The sequence below is a fragment of the Phoca vitulina genome, unplaced genomic scaffold, assembly GCF_004348235.1.
Source record: "Phoca vitulina isolate PV1807 unplaced genomic scaffold, GSC_HSeal_1.0 scaffold25, whole genome shotgun sequence".
NCBI classification, from domain to species: Eukaryota; Metazoa; Chordata; class Mammalia; order Carnivora; family Phocidae; genus Phoca; species Phoca vitulina.
The window spans coordinates 46,175,963-46,199,263 of NW_022589728.1; the positions used below are offsets into that span (position 1 = coordinate 46,175,963).

Genomic DNA, 23,301 nt, shown 5'->3' on the forward strand with positions numbered 1-23,301 from the left:
AGCAGTTTCCCTCTCTCTGGGTGCATAAAGCACCTGCTCGTTGCTTTACAAGATAATATGGAAGTGTGGTCATTTCTTCAAAGATGAGCCTTTGCTTTATGAATATAAAAGGGAAATCCGCCACTCTGTCTTTGCCTTTTTAAAAAGATTTTATTTATTTATTTAGAATGAGAGTGAGCGAGGGGAGGGGCAGAGAGACAGAGAATCTCCAGGAGACTCCCTGTTGAGCATGGAGCTGATGTGGGGTCGATCTCACAACCCTGAGATATGACCTGAGCAGAAACCAAGAGTCGGACGCTTAATTGACTGAGCCACCAGGTACCCTGTCTTTGCCTTTCTGTGTAAGTGATAACTCCCATTCCATGGAGAAACATCGTGTATGTAGCGACAGGGGGCTGGTGAGGCAGGAGAACAGAGGGGGGTCGGGGGGTAACTGGAGACGTATCACAGAGGCAGCGTCCGCTGACCGTCCCACTGCTTAGTAGAACCTTCACCACCTTTCCTGAGTCCGGGAAAGGAAAGGAGCCAAACTCTAAATGTACTTTCTGGGGCTTAGGGCACCGGGGTAGGCAGCACCAGTAACATAATTTGCAGAGCCTGATGCAAAATGAAAATGTGGGGTCTGTTGTTCCAAAATTGAGGATTTCAAGATGGCGACAGCAGAATCTTAAACAAGTGTGGGGCCCATCTGAGCTTGGGGCCCAGTGCTGTTTCACAGGCTACACACCCCTGAAGCGGGGCCTGTGGGCAGGTACGCTGCTTGTCAGCTCAGGGAAAAAGAAGATGATGCTAAAATGAGATTTAGGGACCACACGTAGCTTTAGATGATCAGGGACATCATTTCTAAGCTCATGGAAATTGGCCCAGATGATGGAGTGTCGGCTAGAAAACTCAGAAAGATTGTTAAAATGGAGGTAGAACTTTCTTTCTAAATTCTGCTTCTTTTTAAAATTTTTTTACTGTGGTAAAATACATATAATATTTATCATTTTAACCATTTTTTAAAAGGTTTATTTATTTTATTTTTTTATTTATTTATTTTTTTAAAAGATTTTATTTATTTATTTGAGATAGAGAGAGAATGAGAGAGAGAGCATGAGATGGGGGAGGGTCAGAGGGAGAAGCAGACTCCCCGCCGAGCAGGGAGCCCGATGCGGGACTCGATCCAGGGACTCCAGGATCATGACCTGAGCCGAAGGCAGTCGCTTAACCAACTGAGCCACCCAGGCGCCCCAAAAGGTTTATTTATTTTAGAGAGAGAGAGAGAGAGGGCGCACGTGTGAGCAGGGGGAGAGGCCGAAGGAGAAGCAGGCTCTCAGCTGAGCAGGGAGCCCAACTCGGGACTCCAACCCAGGACCCTGGGATCATGACCTGAGCCGAAGGCAGACGCTTAACTGACTGAGCCACCCAGGTGCCCCACTTCTTAACCATTTTTAAGTGTACAATTCGGTGGCACTAAAAACATTCATAATGTCATGTAACTATTAACACTCTCTTATACCTACTTTTTTAGCATCCCTAGCAAAAATTCCGTACCCATTAAACAATAACTCCCTGCCCCCCAGCCCCTAATAACTTCTATTGTACTTTCTGTCTCTGTGAATTTCCCTCTTCTAGCTATGGAGGTAGAATTCTTAGCTATTACAAATTTTTTCTAATGGTTTCAATCTCAAATGGTCAAGAACATCTGATGTTTTGAGAGTCCTCGGTCACCCTCACCTGCATATAGATCAAATCTACCGCTGCTGGGCAGTCCATCAGCACGGAGTCCAGGGATGGGTCCATGTACCTGTGTGATTCAGGAGCATTAAGGTCATTCATATGACATGGCTGGTGGGCACACCTGGGAGAAAGTGCTCTCTGAAGTGGTGGCCCCCCACACTTTAAACTGAGCCCCCCCCTTTCTAACACCCCTCTCCTCGCCTGGCTTTCAGTTTGTCCCTCCACCTCTCTGTCTCCTACTTTCTTTACACTATAAACCCTAGCCTGGTGGACCCTGAGAGTAAAGATGCCAAACAATAAAGCTGACGGAAAATGGTCCACAGCCCCTTTCACGCTCAGCCCCACTGCCAGTCCCCAAGTGTGGATGCCCTCTCCCCCCCCCACAGGACCTGGTGTCTTCCTCAGCCCCGTACCCACATCTGTATCACTGCCCTGCACCCAGGCCACCCCCGTCTATCCCCCAAGCTGCTCTCTTTGTCAGGCCATCCGCCTCAGCCTTGCCCCCCTCAGTCTCAGGCTCTGCATTCGAACCTGAGTGTTCTTTCCTGAGTAATCTTTGGACTCTCATAGTCCCAGGAGTTAGATCACTCATCCTGCTCCCTTCCATGGTGCTCATCGTGGGATACCTAGCTTTCATTTCCAGCTCCATCTATGACCCACCTCCCTCCCTCACACTCTACATTCCAACCATGTGTTCTCTCCTCTGCTTGGAAGACCACTGTCCTCCCCAGCCTCCATCCCTGACTTATCTGCCTCCCCTGGCATCCTCTGGTCCCCACTCCCCAAGGCTTCCACTCCATCCTCTGTGCATCCTTAGCACTCTGAATTCATCCTGATCACTGCTCTCATCAAGCTGATCTTGATACCAGGTACGTCGGGGCTGCATCCTATTTGGAGTTGCCCCTCTGGACCTTCACAAAGTGACTTGCAAATGGCAGGGCTCCATGTCTGTCTAACGGATCCAGAATCATCAGGATAAACTGAAATCATGGCTCCTGTATAAGCACAGGAGCTGCTGAGAATGGATGGAAACGGTCAGGAAAGGATCCACTGCAGCTGGTCTAAACCAATCTGAAGGCAGACGTAAGTAGAATCACTGCACTTAGAAGTGAATGGTTAATAGACCAATGGGATTGGCATAGATTAGGAAAGGATGAAAATGTAACTTGAAGATCACCTTCCTCCTGGGGGAGGAGCAACAGAAGCACTCTGTTATATTCTATTTAGCTAATTTGCCATGCAGCGCATACACCCTATTCTCCATGGCAGAGAATAGCAACTGTTACGTCAGAGCTAGAGAGCCCCCAGATGCATCCCACACTGGGGCTCTGAGAGGCCAGGGTGGGCTCCCTCCAGTCTGGAAGGAACCATATCATAATTGGAGAGATGCACCAGAAAATTCACAGACAGAGAAAAATCCCCCAAATGCTGGCTAGGCTTCATTGTGATGCTTCACCTGCTGGGAATCCCCTTAGCTCATGGCAGCTAAGCTAGCCTCCCTGCTCCCACTCACTTAGATTTTTCCTAGAAAGAGGACAAGTCACCTTCAGGATCCTACTCCATGCTCTCCCCCTCGGGTGACTTGACCCTCAGCTCTAACAACTGGAGTGGGACCTCCTTTCTTCCCAGTTCCCCTAAGCAAAGGCAACCCACCTGGATCCGAGACGCTGACAAGTGAATGACATTTTCTCTTGCACTGATGATCTAGAATATACCTATTTAATGAAGACATAGGCTAAGCCCAATTTCCAATTAAGGCTTCAAGGTGAGGGACAGAATCCTCATGTCTTCTTTGATGTCAAGTTCTCTGGAGAGCCCATGAGCAAACAGTCTAAGCCCCAGGGATTTCTGTTGTTATTGTTATTACTATTATCATTATTATCCTCAATATAACAGTAACAAACAAGACCAAAATTTATTGAGCATGTGGAATTATTTTATTTAACCCTCATATTAATTGTTTGTGGTAGACTCTTATTATTATTCCCATTTTACAGGTAAAGAAACTGAGGCTTAGTGAGCTTGAGTAACTTGGCTAAGGTTATTCAGCTAAATCCTGAGAGGGCTGGGATTTAGATTCACATACTCTGATCCCAGGAACAATCATGCTCAGCCACTTGTTATACTAAGCAGCTTCCAGAAACACTTAGATGGAACTGCTCAGGGTTTTTCCTTTTCCCCTTCTCAGGGTTCCATGCCACAGGTTTTGACAGTTTCTCAGAATACTTTTGAATAGCAGTATATGAACTTTTAGCCTTGCCCAAAATATCCTTCCAAAATTCAAAACCACAGACTGGAGCTCTAAGCAAGGCATCACGAGGTCGAGATAGCTACTATTCCTAGATTACAAAATGCCTTTCTATAAGACTTCTGTGCTCAGATTACAGAATAGCTGGGCTGGGAGAGAGGGAACCAAAGAAGCAATCCAATACAGCCATGGTAATAAACACTGCGAACTACAGATTATGGGATATATGTGGGGTGCTTCCTATTTTTTTAAAAGATTTATTTGAGAGAGAGCAAGAGAGAGAATGGGAGGAGGGGCAGAGGGAAAGAATCTCAAGCAGACTCCCCACTGAGCGTGGAGCCTGACATGGGGCTCGATCTCACAACCCTGAGATCCATGACCTGAGCCAAAATCAAGAGTCAGATGTTCAACCTACTCAGCCACCCAGGCGCCCCAGGGTGCTTCTTGTTATTTTCCGCTTGTTAGCTCTCCATAGGGCTTCTTGTTTCTGGGGGAAAGGGTAGTATTTTCTGCAAGGTGTTCAATCAATCTAGGAGTATGGCTGGCCCTGGTTTATATGCATTTATTGTTGGAATCATTTAGGAATGTAAGCTGAATACTTAAGAGTTCAAATTCACTGCAAGTTGGCTGAGTCCACCCTTGGCCTTTAGGGAATACCACAGTTCAACAGATGAACTGCACCTGCTTGTAATCAACAAATTCCGTCAATTAATACAGTTGGTAACCCATTCCAAAGCAAGCCCACAACCTGCAGTTTCTCATCATTCCTGCTTCGATCCCCACCCCAACAGCACTTACTTTTCAAGCCTTGCCTTCATGGCCACCATCTTCATGACAATATCCCTCAAGTACTTACTGGAGACCAGTGAAGGTCATCCTCAACCTCCTATTGTTTAGGACAAATATTCTGGTTCATTCTCCACTCTCTCTTCTTTATTGCTCTCCTCTCAACTGTCTCCAAGTTCCTGGTCCCTCTCTAGCTGTTAGGTTGTGGGCAGACAGGGTGAGACCAACAAATTCTCAGCAGGAATCTAAAACATCCTCAAATACCTACCATCACCATAAATGCTTACCACTTCCTGAGTCCGACCTTGCAGTTTTCCACTTCAGCGCTTCGAAGACTCACATAAGGGAGTTCAAAGTCCACCAATTTTTTCATGACTAGAGAAAGGGGAAAGAGAGTCTTATTGGTTGAAACAGCACATATAGTTTACATACCGAGGCTTTGAAATGAGAAAATAAATCATTACCATTAGAAAGAATAAAATCACAACAATAATATTCCCTTGCATTTGTACACAATTTTTAACTTTCTGAAATTCCTTCAAAAGATAAATAGCATTTGATCCTCATAAAATATCAACACCTTTAGGAGGGGATATTTTACCCAGTGATACTGAAGAAGAACCTGAGGTCCAGAGAGGTCTGCTGCCTTCGCCAGCACACTGCGGACCTCAGTGGCCGAGCTGCCACACAAACCCCTTAACATCCAACTCAAGACCACCTCTCTGCAGCTTCTTGAGAACATATGTAAACTGCCTTCAGATAACCGATACCATTTCACAAGTAAATAACTTGTAATGTCTTAGACATACACTGCAGAGAAATGCAAAAGTGATGTGAATCATACTGTCCTCTTTCACTACCTCATTATGTGTGTTTTAAGAATCTGAGAACTTATCTATAGCATCCACATTTTATAGCCAACATTCCTTAACAAGGAGAAGTGATGGTGTGATGAGATGTCCTGACACCTGGAGTCTCGCACTCCGTTTTTGAGGGGGTTGTGTGATGGCTGGCGGTCAGCGGCTAGGGTCAAGGCGAGACAGACATTAGGCGTGGGGCTGGGGCAGGCACAAGACCAAGTGCAGTTGCTGGAAGGACCTGACGTCTTGCTACTGCCCGGGCCACCTCTCCGGGGAGCTGCTCATCCCCGGCTCACCCTGAACACTGACACAACCTCTCAGCCCCCCCTTTTGATCCAGGGGCTGAGGGCAGTAGCAAGGCCCCCACGCCGCCCTGCCCTCGGCTGTGTCTCCTGCATCCTGTGGGCTGAGTGCCCTCCCCGGCTCCTGGCTGCCCTGCGTTCCTTCTCTCCTTACCAGACAGTTTGCCCTCTTTGCAAAACCGAATGAGAAAGAGGCCGAAGTAGCCCAAGAGCTCCTGACACAGTCCCATTCTGTGCGACACCACCTTTAACCAAAGACAAGAAAAGTTAGGAGTGTCCGCCATGCTTACGGTGATGTGCAGGATTTGAAATTGCCTGTAAACGTCGATAAGAGGGAGCTTTAAGGGGCCGCCGACATTAAAAGGAATCTTTTCTGAATCTAAAACTTTAATACTAATTTTAGAAAATTTAGAAATTAAAAACATTAGAGCGAAGAAAATAAAAATCAGCCCCAACACAACGGACACGAACTGGCCTCTGCCGAGGCTGGTTGGTCCATCTCGGACACAGATGTGTCTCCCAGAGAATCTGGTCTTTACAGCCCACTGGAGGTCAGCAGCCATTCTCCATGTCTGTCTGTCCTTCTGCAACATCTGCCGCTGGGGCCCCCACACCAGATCACCTTCCTATGGGCTGGCTTATCCCACACTGGGAGAAGGGACGTGCCCCGCCCCTTGGCTGGCAGGTGAAAGTGCATGAGCTACCGGCCGTCCTTGACCCCCTGGGCCTGCCTCTGTCTGACGTCTCCTGTGATGGTCAAGGCTAATTTGTATGGCGGTTGCTCAGTGAAACCTCAGATCCCAGGCACAGGCTGCTCTCATTTCATGTTCCTCCTTGGCCTTTCTGTCAAATGGCTTTCATTCCAATGGTTTCATTTTTGCCAGTGGGTCATGAGGCTGGAACCTCATCATGTCTTACAGTAACTCACCTTCCCTTAGTGGGAATGTCCATGTCACCACAGACTCTCCCCTTCTTCACCCACCCAGATGCTCCCTCTTGAAGCCTGGGCTCCAGAGTGATTTCTTTGCTTGCACACCCTGAATTCACTAGATCACCTCTGTGACACTCGAGGCTTCACCTTTCCTGTCATGTGTGTGAGCTGATGCTTTAACCACAGCTCCAAGTTCTCAAGGTGGCAAATACGAGGCTCAAAGGGGTACTTTTCTTGTCAGAGATCTGTAAATTACCTCATGAGACAGTCCTATTAGGTGGATGATATGAGTGGGTGTTCTCGGCATAGCTTTGAAAATAAAGAAGAGCCTGGGATCTTTTCACACGTTCACTCAAGGCTTGTCCCCATTCGCCTCCCTTCTACCTCGCCCATCCCCACGCCAGTGCAAAACCTCCAAACCAAAACCCAGCGTTCCTGTGTGGCAGGGGTGAGGGTGTGCTGGGATGGAACAGATTGCAAAGACATCTTTTCCTAGAGTGTGATCCATGTCCATTCAGATTTGATTTCTCTCTTCTCTGACTTGTTCAGTGAAAATAGCAAGCTTACGTGCCAGGGCAGATAAAGGAGTTGGGGGGGCTGGGGGAAGAATGGAGAAGCCTTTTATAATTTATAAAGACATAAACACACGTACCTTCTTTCGAGAGGAGTAAGCATCGACAAAAAGAGACACAGTAATATTTTCTTCTTAGCAAATGTTAAGGATACTTCAAAATACAACCACCACCAATAAAACCACATTAGTGCAAATGAGTTAAAAACCAAAATGAGATTTTAGCTTGTTGCTGGTTCCTTAAAGGAGCCCAGCAGGATGGCGGTGAGGTGGAGAGTTGGGGCGAGTATGCTTGAGGAGAAATAAACAATGATTTTCAATCACAAAATTTAAATTACATTTTTATGCAAGCTGGAGAAGTTCCCAGCCCCTGGAAGAGAATTCACCTGCCTGCCTGGCCAACTGCTCATTTTACTTTTTATAGAAACGCCACCACTTCGAGGCCAGAACCTCCAGGTAAACTTACCTGATGTTAATGATGTCAGTGTCAGCGGTTTGAATTTCTCACAAGTCGGTGTGATTAGAAGAGGGAAAGTATATTTTTCTGAGATCACAAATGCACCTTGTTAAACTTCGCTATTAGTTACAAGGGGACCCGGGCAAAAGAGATGATGGTATTGTGGAACCCTAGACTTACTACTCTACTCAATACTGACTCAACACTCTCTCCAACATCAATAATAATACCCATAATGAGAAATAACCATAACCACCACTGTTGATGGAACATGAGCTATTTCTGTAATTACTTAGACACTGTCTTGAGAGGTTAAGCAACTTACCCAAACTCACACAGCTATGACGTGGCAGTGCGGTCACTTGAATTCAGCTCTTGCCCTAACTCCAGCAGGGAGGAGACCCCAGACTCCCAGCGGGCAGCCTACTTCAGCTGCAGGTATGTCTCATCAGGCCAGTGAGCCCAGTATGCGGAAAACAGGTCAATAATGATGCTGTCGGGCAGGGCAGGGGCTCTCCAGTTCTCCATGGGCCCCACCATTCCCAAAGTATCTCACGTCCCTCATCTGCACCCCTGCGTTACGGGCCTGGCCCTGGAGGTGTCTGTGTTTGCGGCCTCCGCCCTCCTATTACTGTCCTCCTCCCCTCACTGATGTGTCAGTCTCTCACTGTGTAGGTCCCACGAGGACAATTTAGGGAACAGTGCTTTTGTATTTGAGAGGTTTGGGTTTTTTTTTTTTTTTATAAATCCCCTCAGGCATTAAGTGTCTTTTTAGAAAGGTCATTCTGGAGGTCAGTATTGAAGACTGGCAATGCTGGAAGCAGGGATTGGTTTTGGGGCTGCTATAGAAATCTAGCTGAGAAATGAGGATTCAAACTAAGGGTGTGAGGTTGGAGAGGAGGAAATGAGAAGACGGGAATTATTAGGAGAGAGACTTGGGACACAAGGTCAGTAGGATTTGGGGGGTTGGGGGTGGTGAAGGAGGGGGGCCCTAGGGTAACTTCTCAATGGATAGCCTTGGCGATGAGGTGGCTGCTGATCCCGTTCAACCAGGACAGCGGTACAGGAGCCAAGAAAAGGTTGTGCGCAGTGACTTTCATAGGAAGGAAGGTCGAAAATGATCACTCTTGGGCAGAGTCAAGACCCTAGAGAAGGGACATTTCCTAGTCTGGGGACAAAACTGCTCTTTGGAGACCAGGAGGGCATGGACCGGCTTGAATCTCCAAGCTAGAATGAGGAGCCATGATGTAGGGAGAGGCCATCCACCCACCCCACGGTTTCAGGTGAAGGTGGGCTCGAGGGCTGGGAACGCAACAGGGAGGGCTTGTTTCCTGCCCAGGAGGTGTCAGGTACCATGTCCCCAGCACAAGAATGTCCTGTCCTTGGGAAGGCCCTAGAAACTTTCTGACATCCACCTGTTTATAACTTTACATTTTCCCTCACATACTTCTCTGGAGGATTAGAACTAAAACCCTCCAAAGGAAAAGGACCTGGGAACAGTGTGTGGGTGTGAGAAGCTGGTGTCCCCTTGATGCCCAGGGGAGGGAGAAAAGGCCCTGGGGACAGAGCTGGTAACGGCTGCCATCTAAAGACAGGGAGGATAGTCTCTGGGTCTTGTCCTCAGACTCTTCACAGAACCAACTAGAATTCAGGTCTGGCCCTCTGGACCCAGAGTTAGACCTGCTAGGGTGTTGGCTTCAGGGGTTTTCCCTGTGGGGGAGGAGGGACAACTCTTAGCCTTTAAGAGTTCCTTTGTCACTCTGACTGAACCTGTCACCAGCCTACCTGGGTACAGCCTATTTCAGACTCATCTGGACTCCACTCCCTTTCCTGCTCCCAACTATGAGGCATCCCAAAATAAAGCACTTGGCATATTTCCAGGGCACATCCTTGGCTGAATCCCAGGTGACTGACAGCAGCCTTAGGAAGGGCCTAAAAGATGTCTGGGAAGTTGATGTCCACAAGGAGAGTAAAACCAAAGATGCTCTGGAGGACTGGCTGTAGCTCAGACTCCTTGGTCCATCTTCCAGAAAATCCCAGCATCTCAACAGATGTGTCATCCAGAGTAAAATGATAGGGAGGAAGCTTCTGGAAGGTAATCTTATCCTAGTCCCTGCCTTCAAAAAGAATGATTCCTAAATTTGGTTCTGGAGTTTAGACGAAGTTTACCTCTAGGACTCTTTCAGCAGTATCTGATGTTAGAATTTCGACTGGAATATTCCTTCCATCTGGCAGAAATATATCCAGGGAGGCTGTCTTGGTAGTGATGTTAAATGTGTCCTGCAAGCAAAAGAAAAGTCCAGTGAGCCCCACAGTGCCCTTCAATGGGGCACCCGGAGCAGGAACAGTCAGTCCTCTACCTGGACCCTTGGGGCATACAGTATCTAGAAACACACAGAGCTGACTGCAGAAATTTGGGGGATGTTGTCTTGAGGGGCAGGGTGGGATGAGGAGGCGTGTGGAGAGGCCAAGACAAAGCAACGACATGCAGCTTGAATAATTTCCAAATAAACAATAAGGCATCCATTTTAGGGAAAAAAACCCCAAACCTATCCATGTGACCCTGGGGCATCTCAGATTTTAATTCTCATTTTGAATATTTCCAGGCATCCCTAAAAGTCCATAATCTGCAATAATTTATGATTCTGCTATAGCAAAAATCTGAAGTAGGCAAACCATGAGGCCTGAATGAGAAAGCACGTCACTCTCTGGTGAGTAAGTGTCCAGCTAAGGACCAGCACCCCCCGCTCAGTCCTGCTTTGCTTGCACTTAAGCATTCTGCAAGGGGATGTGTGAGCTAGAGGAGACTGCAAACCTGGGGGCCTGTGAAGTTCTTCGATGGAATGTTCTAAAATGTGAAGGACATGCTAGAGACACTGGGAAGGCCTTCAGAGTTTGGGAAAGTGTAAAGCTGCAATTGGTGCTCAGTGACAACAGAGAGAGGGACCCCCGGAGGAGGCATGGCCAGTGGCTGCCCAGCTGAGTCTCACAGGGCAGCTGTGTCTGGGGGAAGGCTGTTTTTAGCACCTCCCAAGTGGGATGCTGTCAGTCCACAGGGCTGCCTCATCTCTGGGAGGCTGATTCAGGTCACAGCCTTTCTGTTCCCAGGTTCTACGATAGGATTAAACCCTAATGCACCAAAGCATCTACTGTACGCAATGAGTTCGCTTCTCTCCTAGGCATTTAGAATGCCAGTGGGTATGTATCATCCTGGAGAGAACTGGGAAAAGAGTCACTCAAATCATTGTCTGTGTTCTAAGCCTACCATATAAGCTAGAATATTAGTAATACAGGGGTGCCTAGACAATGTGCACCCAGCCCAGGTTACTGCCTTCCTGGTATCAGGCTGGGCGAGAGAAGAACCAAAGGGCCAATCCTAAGATGGTGTGGAGATCACAGAGTTGGGCTCAGGTGAGCTGACCAACTGGGACCTTTCCCCTCAACAGGCAACACCTCCCCTTTCCTCACCCCCACCACATTCACGGATACAACAGATCAGGTTTTGTAGGGAACTGAGGGAATCCAACAACTCAATTGCATTATCCAGGTACCTCAAAAGGCCGATCACATTACTGACAGGCTTATTTTTCCTAATTTTATTATCAAAGGGCAAGGTTTGACTTTAAATTTTAACTACCCCCTCCCCACCATGTACGTACAATTACTAAGTTTCTATGGGTTCCCCCAAAATAATTGTTGTAAATAGTCCCTTTCTAGGTACATCTTTGCCTAGATGTTGGTTCTTCAAGTTTTGGGGCCTATCATCACAGAGATCTCTTACCTCAGGGGATAAACACTCAAAATGAATGAAAGGAATGCCATTACTTTTTGGTCAGATTCTAAAGAAAAGCCTAGCATTAATTTATATTACTTCAGTGCAACTCTCAACTCAAACTAAATTGCAGACTGGTAAGATAGCTAAATTACATGAACAGCAAAAATGATATAAATACATACCTTTATTAAATTCTTCTGCAAAAGTGAGAAAGCAGGTTGGATTGGCAGAGTCGGTCAGATTATAGAGGGCCCTGAAGTCAGACACTTGAGGATTTTATTAAAAAGGCAGAAGGAAGCAGAAGGATGGAAACAGCGTTACAGAAAGATCTGTCTGGTAGTGTGGCAAAAATGGGTGGGAAGAGAAGGTGGGGTGGGGGGAGGGGGTAGAACTCAGAGCTTAGCTGCAACAATCCCCTTGGAGGTACCAAGGGACTGGGCTGAACCATGTGAGGAAAAGGGCTCCAAGCCCAGCTCCCGCACTCACCACATGGGACCTTGTGCAAACCTGGAGAGGTTACTTGTCCCCTGTATTCCTCATTCCTTCAGCTCTAAAATAAGGATGGTAATAGTGCCCACCTCATAGGGCTGTGGACAAGATTCAAGAAAGCAACGTGTGGAACTTGAAACGGTACTCACTGCAAACACCCAACTGGTGGTTATATTGTTTTGTTATTGCTAGCACAAGGAATGAGGAGGAAGTTATGTCCCTTGGATTAGAATGGGCGCCAACAGATAAGAAATAAAGGATTCAAGAGAAGATTCAGGAAGATATTTTTAACATTCATATCCAATCAAGTTCTGAGTTGTGCATATTTTACATCTTACACTATCATCTCTTGAATCCATCCACTTTTCATCTCCACCACCAGCACCTTAGACCCAACTAACATCTCCTCTCCCTAGACTCCTGCAATGGCCTCCTGGTTTCCATTCTTACCCCACTACAGAGCACTCTCCACATAGCAGCCAAAGAAATATTTTTAAAATGCAAGCCTAAAAATGTCCTCCCCTTGCTTAAAACCCTCCAGTGTCCTTCCCTTGCTCATGGAAGGCAGCCAGGCTCCCCACTATACCACCAGCGCTGGCCTTAGCATTGCTCACAGGATGCTACAAGGAAAAACACGGCTTTTCTCCACTCATACCACTTCTGACACTATCTATCTGGAGTGAGCACAGACCCCACAGGTTAAGGATTCAATCCCACAAGATGGCACCTCCCCAATTTCAGATGCCAATCACAAGTCCAGGCCTCCCACACTTCTGAATACCGGCTAGAAATCGGGGGTTCCCATGACACCCTCCTCAAGATTGGTAATTTTCTAGAATGGCTCACGGAACTCAGGAAAGCTCTTTTTACCTACCATAATTCACTTATTATGGACACAACCCAGAAACAGCCAAATGGAAAAGATGCATTAGGGCAAGGCATGTGGAAAGGGGCACAGAACTTCCATACCCTCTCTGGGCACACCACCCTGCCGGCATCTTGGCATGTTCACCAACTCCAAAGCTCTTTGCACCCCACAGTGTGGGGATTTTAATGGAGGTTTTATCACACAAGTATGTGATAAACATTCTTAAGAGGAAGGGAGGAAAATAGTCACTTCTCAGATCCCCCAAACAAAGCCAGAGTGAACTAAACTTCCCAGGTCAGTAGGTTGCCCCTAACTTCCCAGGTGCACAAAAGCTACTCCAAATACCTTCTCAGTCTTCTTTTTCTCAAATATGTTGTTCACACAAGGCCACAGAATACTGCAGTTTAAGAATCAAGAACATTAAAAAAGTCTTTAAAGACTTTGATTTTGCCTTTTCAAAAATCCATCTATCTCCAAGGCGATCACAGGGCAAAAACATAGAATGTAGTAAGTGAAGGGAGTCTAGACACACAAAACAAGAGGGACGTGGTTAGGGGCAGGGCTGGGTGGGCTATCTAGAAATACGTCATAACATCGATGGAGCAGGGGCTCTGGATCCAGGCTCCTTATGTTCAGATCCCAGCTCTTTCATGTATGAGACATATGCCCTTGGACAAGTTACTTCACCTGAAAAAGAGATCCTAATGGCACCTCCTTCAACAAGTGGGGGATAAAGGAGAGAGTGCACATAAAGAACCAGGCCTCGCCCAGATTAAATCACCCTGTAGAGGGAAACCCTTCTTGTTTTTGCAACTTGCATATGATCATCCTTGATAAAGGCTTTCCTCAGGAGGGGCCAGAAAGCTTGCACGCATTCAGGTTTCTCATGTCCTATGTCCTTGCCCAGAGAGAAGATGCTCTTGTACTGCTGAGCTTGGAGAGCCAGGCCTGGGAGCATGGGATTACATGGCAATAATCACTTGGCAAGTGCAGGCCAAGCACTTACCAGAAGCGGTGAAAATATGCAGGTCTGTAGAATACTGAGCCGGGCAAACTGCCCAATCCCTGTTCCTGTGGCTCCTTTCACAGTCTGGCAAATCCACGTATCACCACTGCTCATTCCAGTTCTCCCAGCTCCCATGCGCCCTGCACTGGCAATCTGGCTGCAAACTTGGTGGTTTGCATTGACTGCATCTATTTACCGCCAATAAATCGCTTTGGCCCTGCAAGGTGGCCAGGGAAGGGTCTCCTGGAAGTTGGAGTAGACTCACCCTCCTTGCTAAGTGGCTATTTCTTCCCTTTTACTAGTATCAGTGCTGAGGCTTCCAGAACGCCGGATACTATGTGGTTTGTTGTTTTGTCCCTAATGGGAAGAAAAAGCTAGAGTATGATCTGATCTCCCTGCCCGCCCCAGAAATCTTCCAATACGAGCTCAGTTGTCACTTCCTTTAGAAGGTCCCCCAGACACACACTCATCCTATGGCAGTGTCTCCTGGCCCTTTTCTCATGGGTCACACGTAGAGAACGGTATTTGTACTTCACACTGGGGGAAGTGGGCACAAAGCCACTGGAGTGGCAGGGCCCCCACATGCTGCACCATGGCTGAGAGGACAGAAATCTCGACACAGCCCTAACCTTCTTCTGGGTCATGGCCCTGTCTCCCGGCGCGCACTCCTGCATCACGGTGCGCGGTCCTCACAGCGCGTGCTCCTGCATCACGGTGCGCGGTCCCGTCTCACGGCGCGCGCTCCTGCGTCACGGTGCCCGGCCCCGTCTTACGGCGCGCTCTCCTGCATCACCGTGCACGTTCCTCACGGCACACGCTCTTGCACGACAGTGCGCGGTCCTCACAGCGCGTGCTCCTGCATCACGGTGCGCGGTCCCGTCTCACGGCACACGCTCTTGCATCACGGTGCGCGATCCTCACAGCGCGTGCTCCTGCATCACGGTGCGCTGTCCCGTCTCACGGCGCGCGCTCCTGCATCACGGTGCTTGGTCCTCACAGCGCGTGCTCCTGCATCACGGTGCGCGGCCCCGTCTTACAGCACACGCTCCCGTATCACAGTGCGCGGCCCCGTCTCACAGTATCCATTACATTTAGTGCCATGCCCAGTGACTTTTCTATCTCCCCAACAAGCCAGTAAACTCCGTGAGCTGGACTGGTTGCTATTTACTGGTGTCTCCCCCCACCTCTAGAGCAGTGTTGGCTCTCGGCGGGCATTCACTACGTATTTGTTCAATGTATGAATGATAAAGGACAGCATAAAGCAGGACAGGGATGCAGTGAGCACAGAACCACCTTCCTGATTTAAACTCCTTTCTCAAAATCATCAACCTCCTTTATAAACATCTTTGGAAGCAAAGTTACCTCTGTCCTGCTCTCCTTTTGGAGACAGAGAGAAAACAACTGGAAGGAAAATCATCCTTGAAGAAGCTGAAAATTGTCCCGAGCCTGAACCACTACTGGGTTTTCAGAGGGGGCCGCCAAGGGCAGTGAAAATCGGACCTGGTCAGGGAGGAGAGAAGCAGAGGTATCGAGGTGCCAGGGAACTCAAGTTACACGGAAGCCGTCTTCAAGCAGTTAATCCCCAGGGCCTAGCATGTCTGGGAGTACAACTGCCGGCCCATTGGCCACTACCTAGTGGCAGGGGAGGCCACACACAAAAAATGTGCAGACACATCATCTTTGCAGAAAGCAATCTCTTAACATGGTTGGGAAGAGAAGAAAGGACTGGTGTTAATGGTAGCAAGTACTTCCTAAGTGTTAAGTTTGCCAGATGATATTTAAGTGCTTTAAGAGATATTGAAGGCTTACTTAATCCTCAAAACAACCCTGTGAGGCAGGAGCGATTCTCCCTATTTTACAGCTGGGGAAACTGAGATACAAAGAGGCTAAGTAAATTGCCCCAAGCCGTACAAATTAGAAGTCAGGCAGCCAAAATTTAAACCTGGGTCATCTCACTTGCACTCTTAACCACTAAGCCAGTCCTGAGACTACTTAGTCGGTAAGAGGGTTTTAAAATGCTAGATCATGTCGTGTGCACCCGTGGCTATGGTTTCTGGGCTAGACACACTGCGCGGGCCTCCAGGCAGAATGTCAGAGAAAGGGCTCAGAAACAAGAGGTAAGATCCAGGAGTACAATGGACAGATTCAAATGACTCAACCCCAGCTCCTCCTCAACACTACGTGTCAGCTGGCTCACAAAGCACAGCCCCTTCCAAAGCTGAGTGATTGCCTGAGAAGAAAGAGTAAGAGCCCCCAGTAAAACTCCTGCATGGAAAGGGGGGAGGAATCGTGACCAACTAAGGGTAAAAAATATATTCCCCACACCATGCCACTAAGGAGATGACACTCAAAGAATAGCTGAAGGCCTCAAAAAAGAGGTACGATAATAAAAAGGTAGAAAAGTAAGCTGACAAAGTTGACGGAAGACACGGAAGAGAAAAATAAAGCCATTACAAAAGTGAAAATCTCATCAGAGTAAGCAAGGTAAGGTAGAACACTAACAGAATTAAACCAGGCAAAAATCTTTCAGATTATCAGAAGAAAAGACACTCAAACAAAGCTCCAAAACACTGATGCCCCATGAATGGTTTTTAAAAAGCACTGAAAGCAAAAGTCATAATGTACACAAAAAAGATGATAGAACTGAGGCCAAATGTACCTCTGGGGACTGACGTAGAAGGATTGGCAAGATGCAGAATTTTAAAAAACAAGTTTCAGTAAGTGCATGGAGTATGTGTTTATTTGTAAAACAGAAAGGATATGCATACATACAAATGCATGTAAATGCACAGAAACATGTAGAAAGAACACGCATTAAATGGAAACAGCTGTCTCTGAAGAGGCGTGCTGGAGGTCGGTGGTGGGATCATATGCCCTTTTGTGCTGTTTGAATTTTATGACTATCAACACCTCAACAACAAACTTTTCAAAGAAAGTATATATTTTTTGAGCCATCAAGTATATGTGAAAATATGAACGGTGACACAGTGGGAGACTTGAGGGTCATTTCTCAGGTTGAATGGACCAGTTACTATAGCAACATGGTTGACCCACGGAATAAATGAAATTTGCTTCCATTTTTTACAAATCCCATCAAAGTATCATTCCTCCCCTAGCTAGGGATCCAGTTCAATAATATCACGTTATTCTTATGACTTCAATCTTCGCAAAGCTTTCCATTCAGTCAAGAACATACTTGTAGGCATAAAAATGTTCCCCCATGTACAACGAGAATGAGTGGTGTGCTAACCAAGCCTACTTGGCAAACTTCCAACCTCTACAGGCCAGTGGCCAGTGGTTCTGCAGACCAGCAAAGGAAAGGGAGTTGCTCTATGTCATTCTGTTCAGACTGAATTTTCTCTGTGATCCATTTACCACAGAGTTAGGAGCAGAGAAGATACAAGTAAGAGTTGGCCCAGCTCTTCCTGCTGTCTTGATGTCTTCACTGTGGCACAGTGGATCCCATCTACAGAAGGAAGATTCCCAAATTGTTGTGAAGGCCCTTAATGATGAAAGGTTCTCTTTCTCATGACCAGTTTTGAGATGTACAATGCTTAGGCTACAGGATTTAAAAGGTATCTGCTTACTTAAGTGAGTTCAAAGGTCAAGTGACATGCTTATTTTCCATCTAGAATCTAAACCTCCAAAAAAACCCGAACCAAACAAACAAAAAACAACTGAAATAGGAACCATCCTCCAATTACCCCAAATGAATATATTTTACCCAGTGTGGGGTCGATGGCCAGAAACACACACATGGTAACTAAGAGACATGTTCAGCAGCAAAATAATGATCTTAGTAAAGAAGAGCATGCTTACCAGCTGTACGAGTTTTAGAAAGTCAATGAAGACATCACTTCTCAGCATGTCTGGGTCCATGGTTACTGAAAAATACGGATGGTGAGCCAGGTTAGCATGGGGCTGGGTTGACTTCTCTGTTAAATTGCTCTGTCCTCCAGGGAGCCCTGAAGCCCTTGCCAGTGCACCCCTGCCTCCTTGGGCAATGGAGATATGACATAGCAGATACATGAAAATCCACAAAGCTTGCCTCCTCCAGGCAGCCTTCACAGCAATGTGAACCCATCATATCAGTCCCAGGAGTCTCACTTTATTCACACATCCCCATATCGCTCAATATCCAGCTTGCTCCCCTACCAGGATGATGATGAAGTTAATGTGAAAAAGCAAAAAGATCTTAAAACTTGGACCTGGACTCCCACTTTGGCAAGACATTTCTTAATTTGAAAATCTGAAATCAACCAAGAAACCCTGATTGAGAGTACCTCTCTTAATAGGAGCTCTCAAGAGGTTATCCCCAGAGAAGTGATTATAAGGCTGTCAGAGAGATTTAAAGTTTTCTATTCTTCTATACCTATAAGAGTATTTGCCCTCTTGATTTTTAAAGCTCAGATACCAATATTCAGGTGCTGTGGCCAGAGCAGAAGGGCAGAAGCTTTCCCCTGAGAAATCTAAACTCCTGTAGGAGGTGCTCTCCAGCCTGCTTTCTCATTTCTTACTCTCCTGCCTGTAATGCCTCTCCTGGACCCCGCACTCTAGCCAAACTTATGTACTTACTAAATCTGTAGCAAATGTCTTTCTCTTTCCCTTCACTCCCTCCACCCCCACCATGCCTTTTCCTTCCTTCCTTCTTTCTCTCTTTCTCTCCTTCTTTCTTTTTTCTCTGTTTCTCTTTCCTTCCTTCCCTCCCTCCCTCCTTCCTTACCTTGCTCTTTCCTTCTTCCCTTCCCTTCCCTTCTTTTTTTCTTGCCAGTTCAATTGACTGCCTCACTGTAACTTCTACCAGCATTCAAAACTAGCACTGACTGAAGTCATTTCAAGTTGTATCTTTCCCAACAATGCAACATTTTTCAAAAGAAAGTAACGAAAAAAGTCTCCCTGAGAAACTTTTTATAAAAGGTATTCCCTCTTTTTTAAGGGAGATGATTTTGGGGGGTGGGGAGCCCTTGTCTTATTTTCTGGAATCTATGTGGTGGATATGCAAATTAACATTATAATTGTTAGCATGGATTCTTGGAGATGGGGAAAGCTGTTGAAAAAAGTGTTCATTCGATTAGTATTTACTGTGCAACTGTTAAGAACCAGGTACAATGCTAAGCACTTTGTCTATTTTAGTTCATTTAATCTTCACAACAAACTCTGGGATAAATATTATCTCTACTTTACAGATAGATACTGAAGCTCAGAGAAGGTAAATGTTTTGCCCAAGGTCATACAGCCAGTGAAGTGCAAACCTAGGATTTGACTCTGGGTCTGACTCTAGAGCCCATGTCTTAAGTCACACTGTCTCCTTGCTCTGCCTTGCCAGAGGAGGATGCAGGAGATATCCCCATGATGTGCACAAAGGCCAGGCCTGGAAAAGCAACCCCTTAGGCCCTGTGATCATTTGTGGAGAGGCCAGCAGTTAAAGGAGTATTTCCCTAAGACATGAGAAATCAAACCAAGAGAGAAGAAAAATTCAACAGATGTTACATTTTGAGTTTGAAAAGGCTTATTTAACAGGTCTAAAGGAGGTATATTCTCCATTACAAAAGACAAATGGGAAATAGAGGACTTCTAGAATTTTTATTTACTATCTTCTTTAAGGAAACAAGTGCCACCATGAGAGTAATGAAGTAAGTCTATAATTGCTGATCTAGAATGGTCTATAAAATATAGATTTTTAAGAGGGAAAAATCAACTTACAGAAGAAAAACACATTTTTTCTTATGCTATGAAGGGTATTGGTGGGATAGTTGGTGTAGTTTGAAAAAGGTCTCTAGATTAGATAACATTATTTTATCAGTGTTAATTGCCTGATTTTGATAACTATAGTGTGGTTGTAGAAGAGAATGTCCTTGATCTTAGGGAATACACACTGAAGTACTTAAGGGGAAAGTGGCTTGTGTATGTAACAAAGGCCTCTCAAAACATATATAATACACACACGCATACCCCGAAATTGAGAGGATGATAAAGCAAATATAAAATGTTAGCATTTGGGAAATCTGGGTGAAGACTATACAGAAATTCTTTGCATTATTTCTGCATCTTTTTGTAAGTCAGAAATTCCTTCAGAATAAAGTTTTTAAGAATCAGGTACCAAAAAGTATATAGAGTACATTCCAATCTGTGTTTAACAAACAGGGATGTGCATACACACCAGTAGACACAAAAATTGCTTCCAAGGAATACATAAGTCATAGTGTTTACTTCTAGAGGCCTAAGGGGGTGGGGGCTGGGCTGGAAGGGAATGTACCTTTCATTTTATACTCTTCGGACAGGATCTACTTTTCAAATATTTTGTGTATATACTATTTCCCCTTTTCAATACTTGAATGCCAATTTTGCTACTTCTCCCAAACCCCCTTTCTGAGAAACCCCCTTGCTGTGCACAGCATTTGCAGGATGCAGGCAAGGGCCAAGGACCAGGGTACTGCAAGCCTCATTAGGGTCAGAGCAGACCTCTGAGGCTCCCTGGTTGTTGGACAGAGATGGAAATGCAACTCTGATATTTCCTGAGAGCTTTCAGGAAAACAGTTCATCTCAGCCCTCTATTTTGGTCTCAATCCAGGTAATAGGTCTTTGACTTTTACAATCAAAGCCAACATACAGCACCCAAAGGCAAATGTGAAAACAGAGTATTTTTAAAACCAAATACAAAGGCCATATTTTGTATGTTTCCATTTATATAAAATGTTCAGAACAAGCAAATCTATTAAGACAGAAATTAGTATAGGGGGTGATAGAGGCATGTGGGGGAGAGGAATAAGGAGTGATTGATAATAGGTATAAGGTTTCTTTTTGGGGTGACAAAAATGTTCTCAAATTAGATTATGGCGGATGGTTGCACAATTCTGTAAATATACTAAAGACCATTCAGTTGTACAACTTTTTAAAAAAGATTTTATTTATTTATCTGAGAGAGAGAGAATGGGGGGGCAGAAGAAGGGTCCCCGCTGAGCAGGGAGCTGGACATGGGGCTCGATCCCAGGACCCTGGGATCATGACCTGAGCCGAAGGCAAATGCTTAACTGACTGAGCCACTCAGGTGCCCTGAACTGCACATTTTAAATGTGTGAATTTTACAGTATATGATCTGTATCTCAATAAATCCGTAAAAATAAAATCCAAATACATACCATTCTGCAAATATTGTTCCAACTGGTCCCTCCTCTCATCAGCCATGGATGTGGTCATTGCAAGATAATACTTTGGTGGAAAAGGTGGCAGGCAATTTCCAAAGACCCGCCTCAGCTGAAAGATCCAGAAAACACACAGTTAAGGCAAAGAACCTCCAATTCAAGGTTGATGAGACACCAAAGCCTCCTCTTAGGGCAAGTCTCATTCTAGTACTTAATTTAAAATTAACCCTTCCTGGTGGCCAAAAGGAGGAAAAGGGGATGATTTGATTTTCTTAGGAAGGAGTTTATTTCAGGGTAGGTTTCTGAAGATACTATTAGACATACTACAGAATGACCTCTCCAGTCTGAGTTTGGTAGATTTGGGATACCTTTTAATTTTTCATTTGTTTTTGTAAGACTGCCCACCACTCATACCATACAATGTTTCTTTAACTCATTCTCCAATAGTATCTGTGATAACGATGAGCAATAGTTAGGAATTTAATTCCCCACCCCACCTCCACCAAGTCTGAACATAACAGATGCTTACAGCATGCGATCTGATATGGTATCCCCTGGCCAGTACTAATGGGCCCTGGGAATATGGTTAGTCTGACTTGAGATATGCCATCAGGATAAAACATACTCCAGGGCGCCTGGGTGGCTCAGTTGGTTAAGCGACTGCCTTCGGCTCAGGTCGTGATCCTGGAGTCCCGGAATCGAGTCCCATATCAGGCTCCCTGCTCGGCAGGGAGTCTGCTTCTCCCTCTGACCCTCCCCCCTCATGCTCTCTCTCTATCTCATTCTCTCTCAAATGAATAAACAAAATCTTTAAAAAAATAAATAAATAAAATAAAACACACTCCAGACTCCCAAACTTAGTACAGAGAAAAAAAAAAGTAAAATATTTCACTAATAACTCCTTATATTGATTATATGTTGAAATGGTAATATTTTAGGTATACTAGATTAAATAAAGTATATTAAAATTAATTTTACCTGTTTCTTTTTATGCTTTTTAATCGGGCTACCAGAAAAATTTAACTTACATAAGTGGCTCACATTATATTTCTACTGGACAGTGCTGGCTTATAAAATTCCTATAAGGCTGACATGTGATCCCAGTAGCAACCCAGTGAGGCCCTTCCCACCCTCCTACTCACCCAAATATTGACCCAAGACCAAGGTGGCAATTATTTTTATGCAAGCTAAATAGTGGATGTATCAAAAATATGTTTTAAATTTAGATAATCAAAAGTGCATCTTCCTTCCTTGAAGGAAGCCATGCCCTACAGTTGAAGAATGAAGAATGAAGTGTAGCTAGCCCTACACTTACAGCAGCAGCTTGAAGATAAGGCACGGCATCATTCTCTTTAAAAAAAGAGAAAGGAAGGGCGCCTGGATGGCTCAGTCGGTTAAGCCTCTGACTCTTGACTCAGGTCATGATCTCAGGGTCAGAGCCCCTGACATGGAGCCCCGTGTCGGGTTCCACGCTCAGCCTGCTGGAAATTCTCTCTCATTCTCTCTGTCCTTCCCCACCCTCTCTGAAATAAGTAAATCAAAATAAAATAAAATAAAATAGGAGAAAGGAAACTAGCCAGAAATCAGGTTTTAACATGGTACCTCTGCAGAAGGGCTAAAACTCTTACTATTGCGTAGTCAGTGGCTTAAAGAAAATGAAAACAGATTTAAGAGAAACAAAGGGGTAGAAATTTTAATTCCTAGTGGACTTTGTCACAAACAGTGTGTATCTGGTGAATATTTACAATGCATAGGCCCTAGCTTCAAAATACATCAAGAATCTTACCCATTCTCAGGACGCCTGCGTGGCTCAGTCGGTTAAGCATCTGCCTTTGGCTCAGGTCATGATCTCAGGGTCCTGGGATCGAGCCCCACATTGGGGTCCCTGTTCAGTGGGGGGTCTGCTTCTCCTTCTCCCTCTGCCTCCTCCCCCTGCTCATATTCTCTGTCTCTCCCTCTCTCTCTTTCAAATAAATAAATTAAAAAAAAAAACAAAACTTACCAATTCTCTCCACCCCCACTGCCATCACCCTGGTCCAAACCACTGTCCTCTCTTTGCCCCATTACTGCAACAGCTTTACAACAGATCTTTCTGCTTCTGCCCTTGACCCCCTTCAGTTTATTCTTAATACAGCATCTAAGGT

The 23,301-nt window shown here is 45.6% G+C and overlaps 1 protein-coding gene across 1 annotated transcript in view; it reads right to left on the reverse strand.

Annotated features, from left to right (window-relative positions):
- SNX31 (sorting nexin 31) overlaps nucleotides 1–23,301 on the reverse strand; it is a 56,242-nt gene that overhangs the window by 24,908 nt on the left and 8,033 nt on the right. Inside the window, exons 3-8 of the mRNA XM_032421901.1 lie at nucleotides 21,155–21,269; nucleotides 17,835–17,899; nucleotides 10,047–10,157; nucleotides 6,073–6,163; nucleotides 5,044–5,131; nucleotides 1,720–1,789 (exon numbers count right to left, since the gene is read on the reverse strand). Of these exons, the coding sequence (XP_032277792.1) occupies nucleotides 1,720–1,789; nucleotides 5,044–5,131; nucleotides 6,073–6,163; nucleotides 10,047–10,157; nucleotides 17,835–17,899; nucleotides 21,155–21,269 (540 nt within the window). The remainder of the gene's footprint in view (nucleotides 1–1,719; nucleotides 1,790–5,043; nucleotides 5,132–6,072; nucleotides 6,164–10,046; nucleotides 10,158–17,834; nucleotides 17,900–21,154; nucleotides 21,270–23,301) is intronic.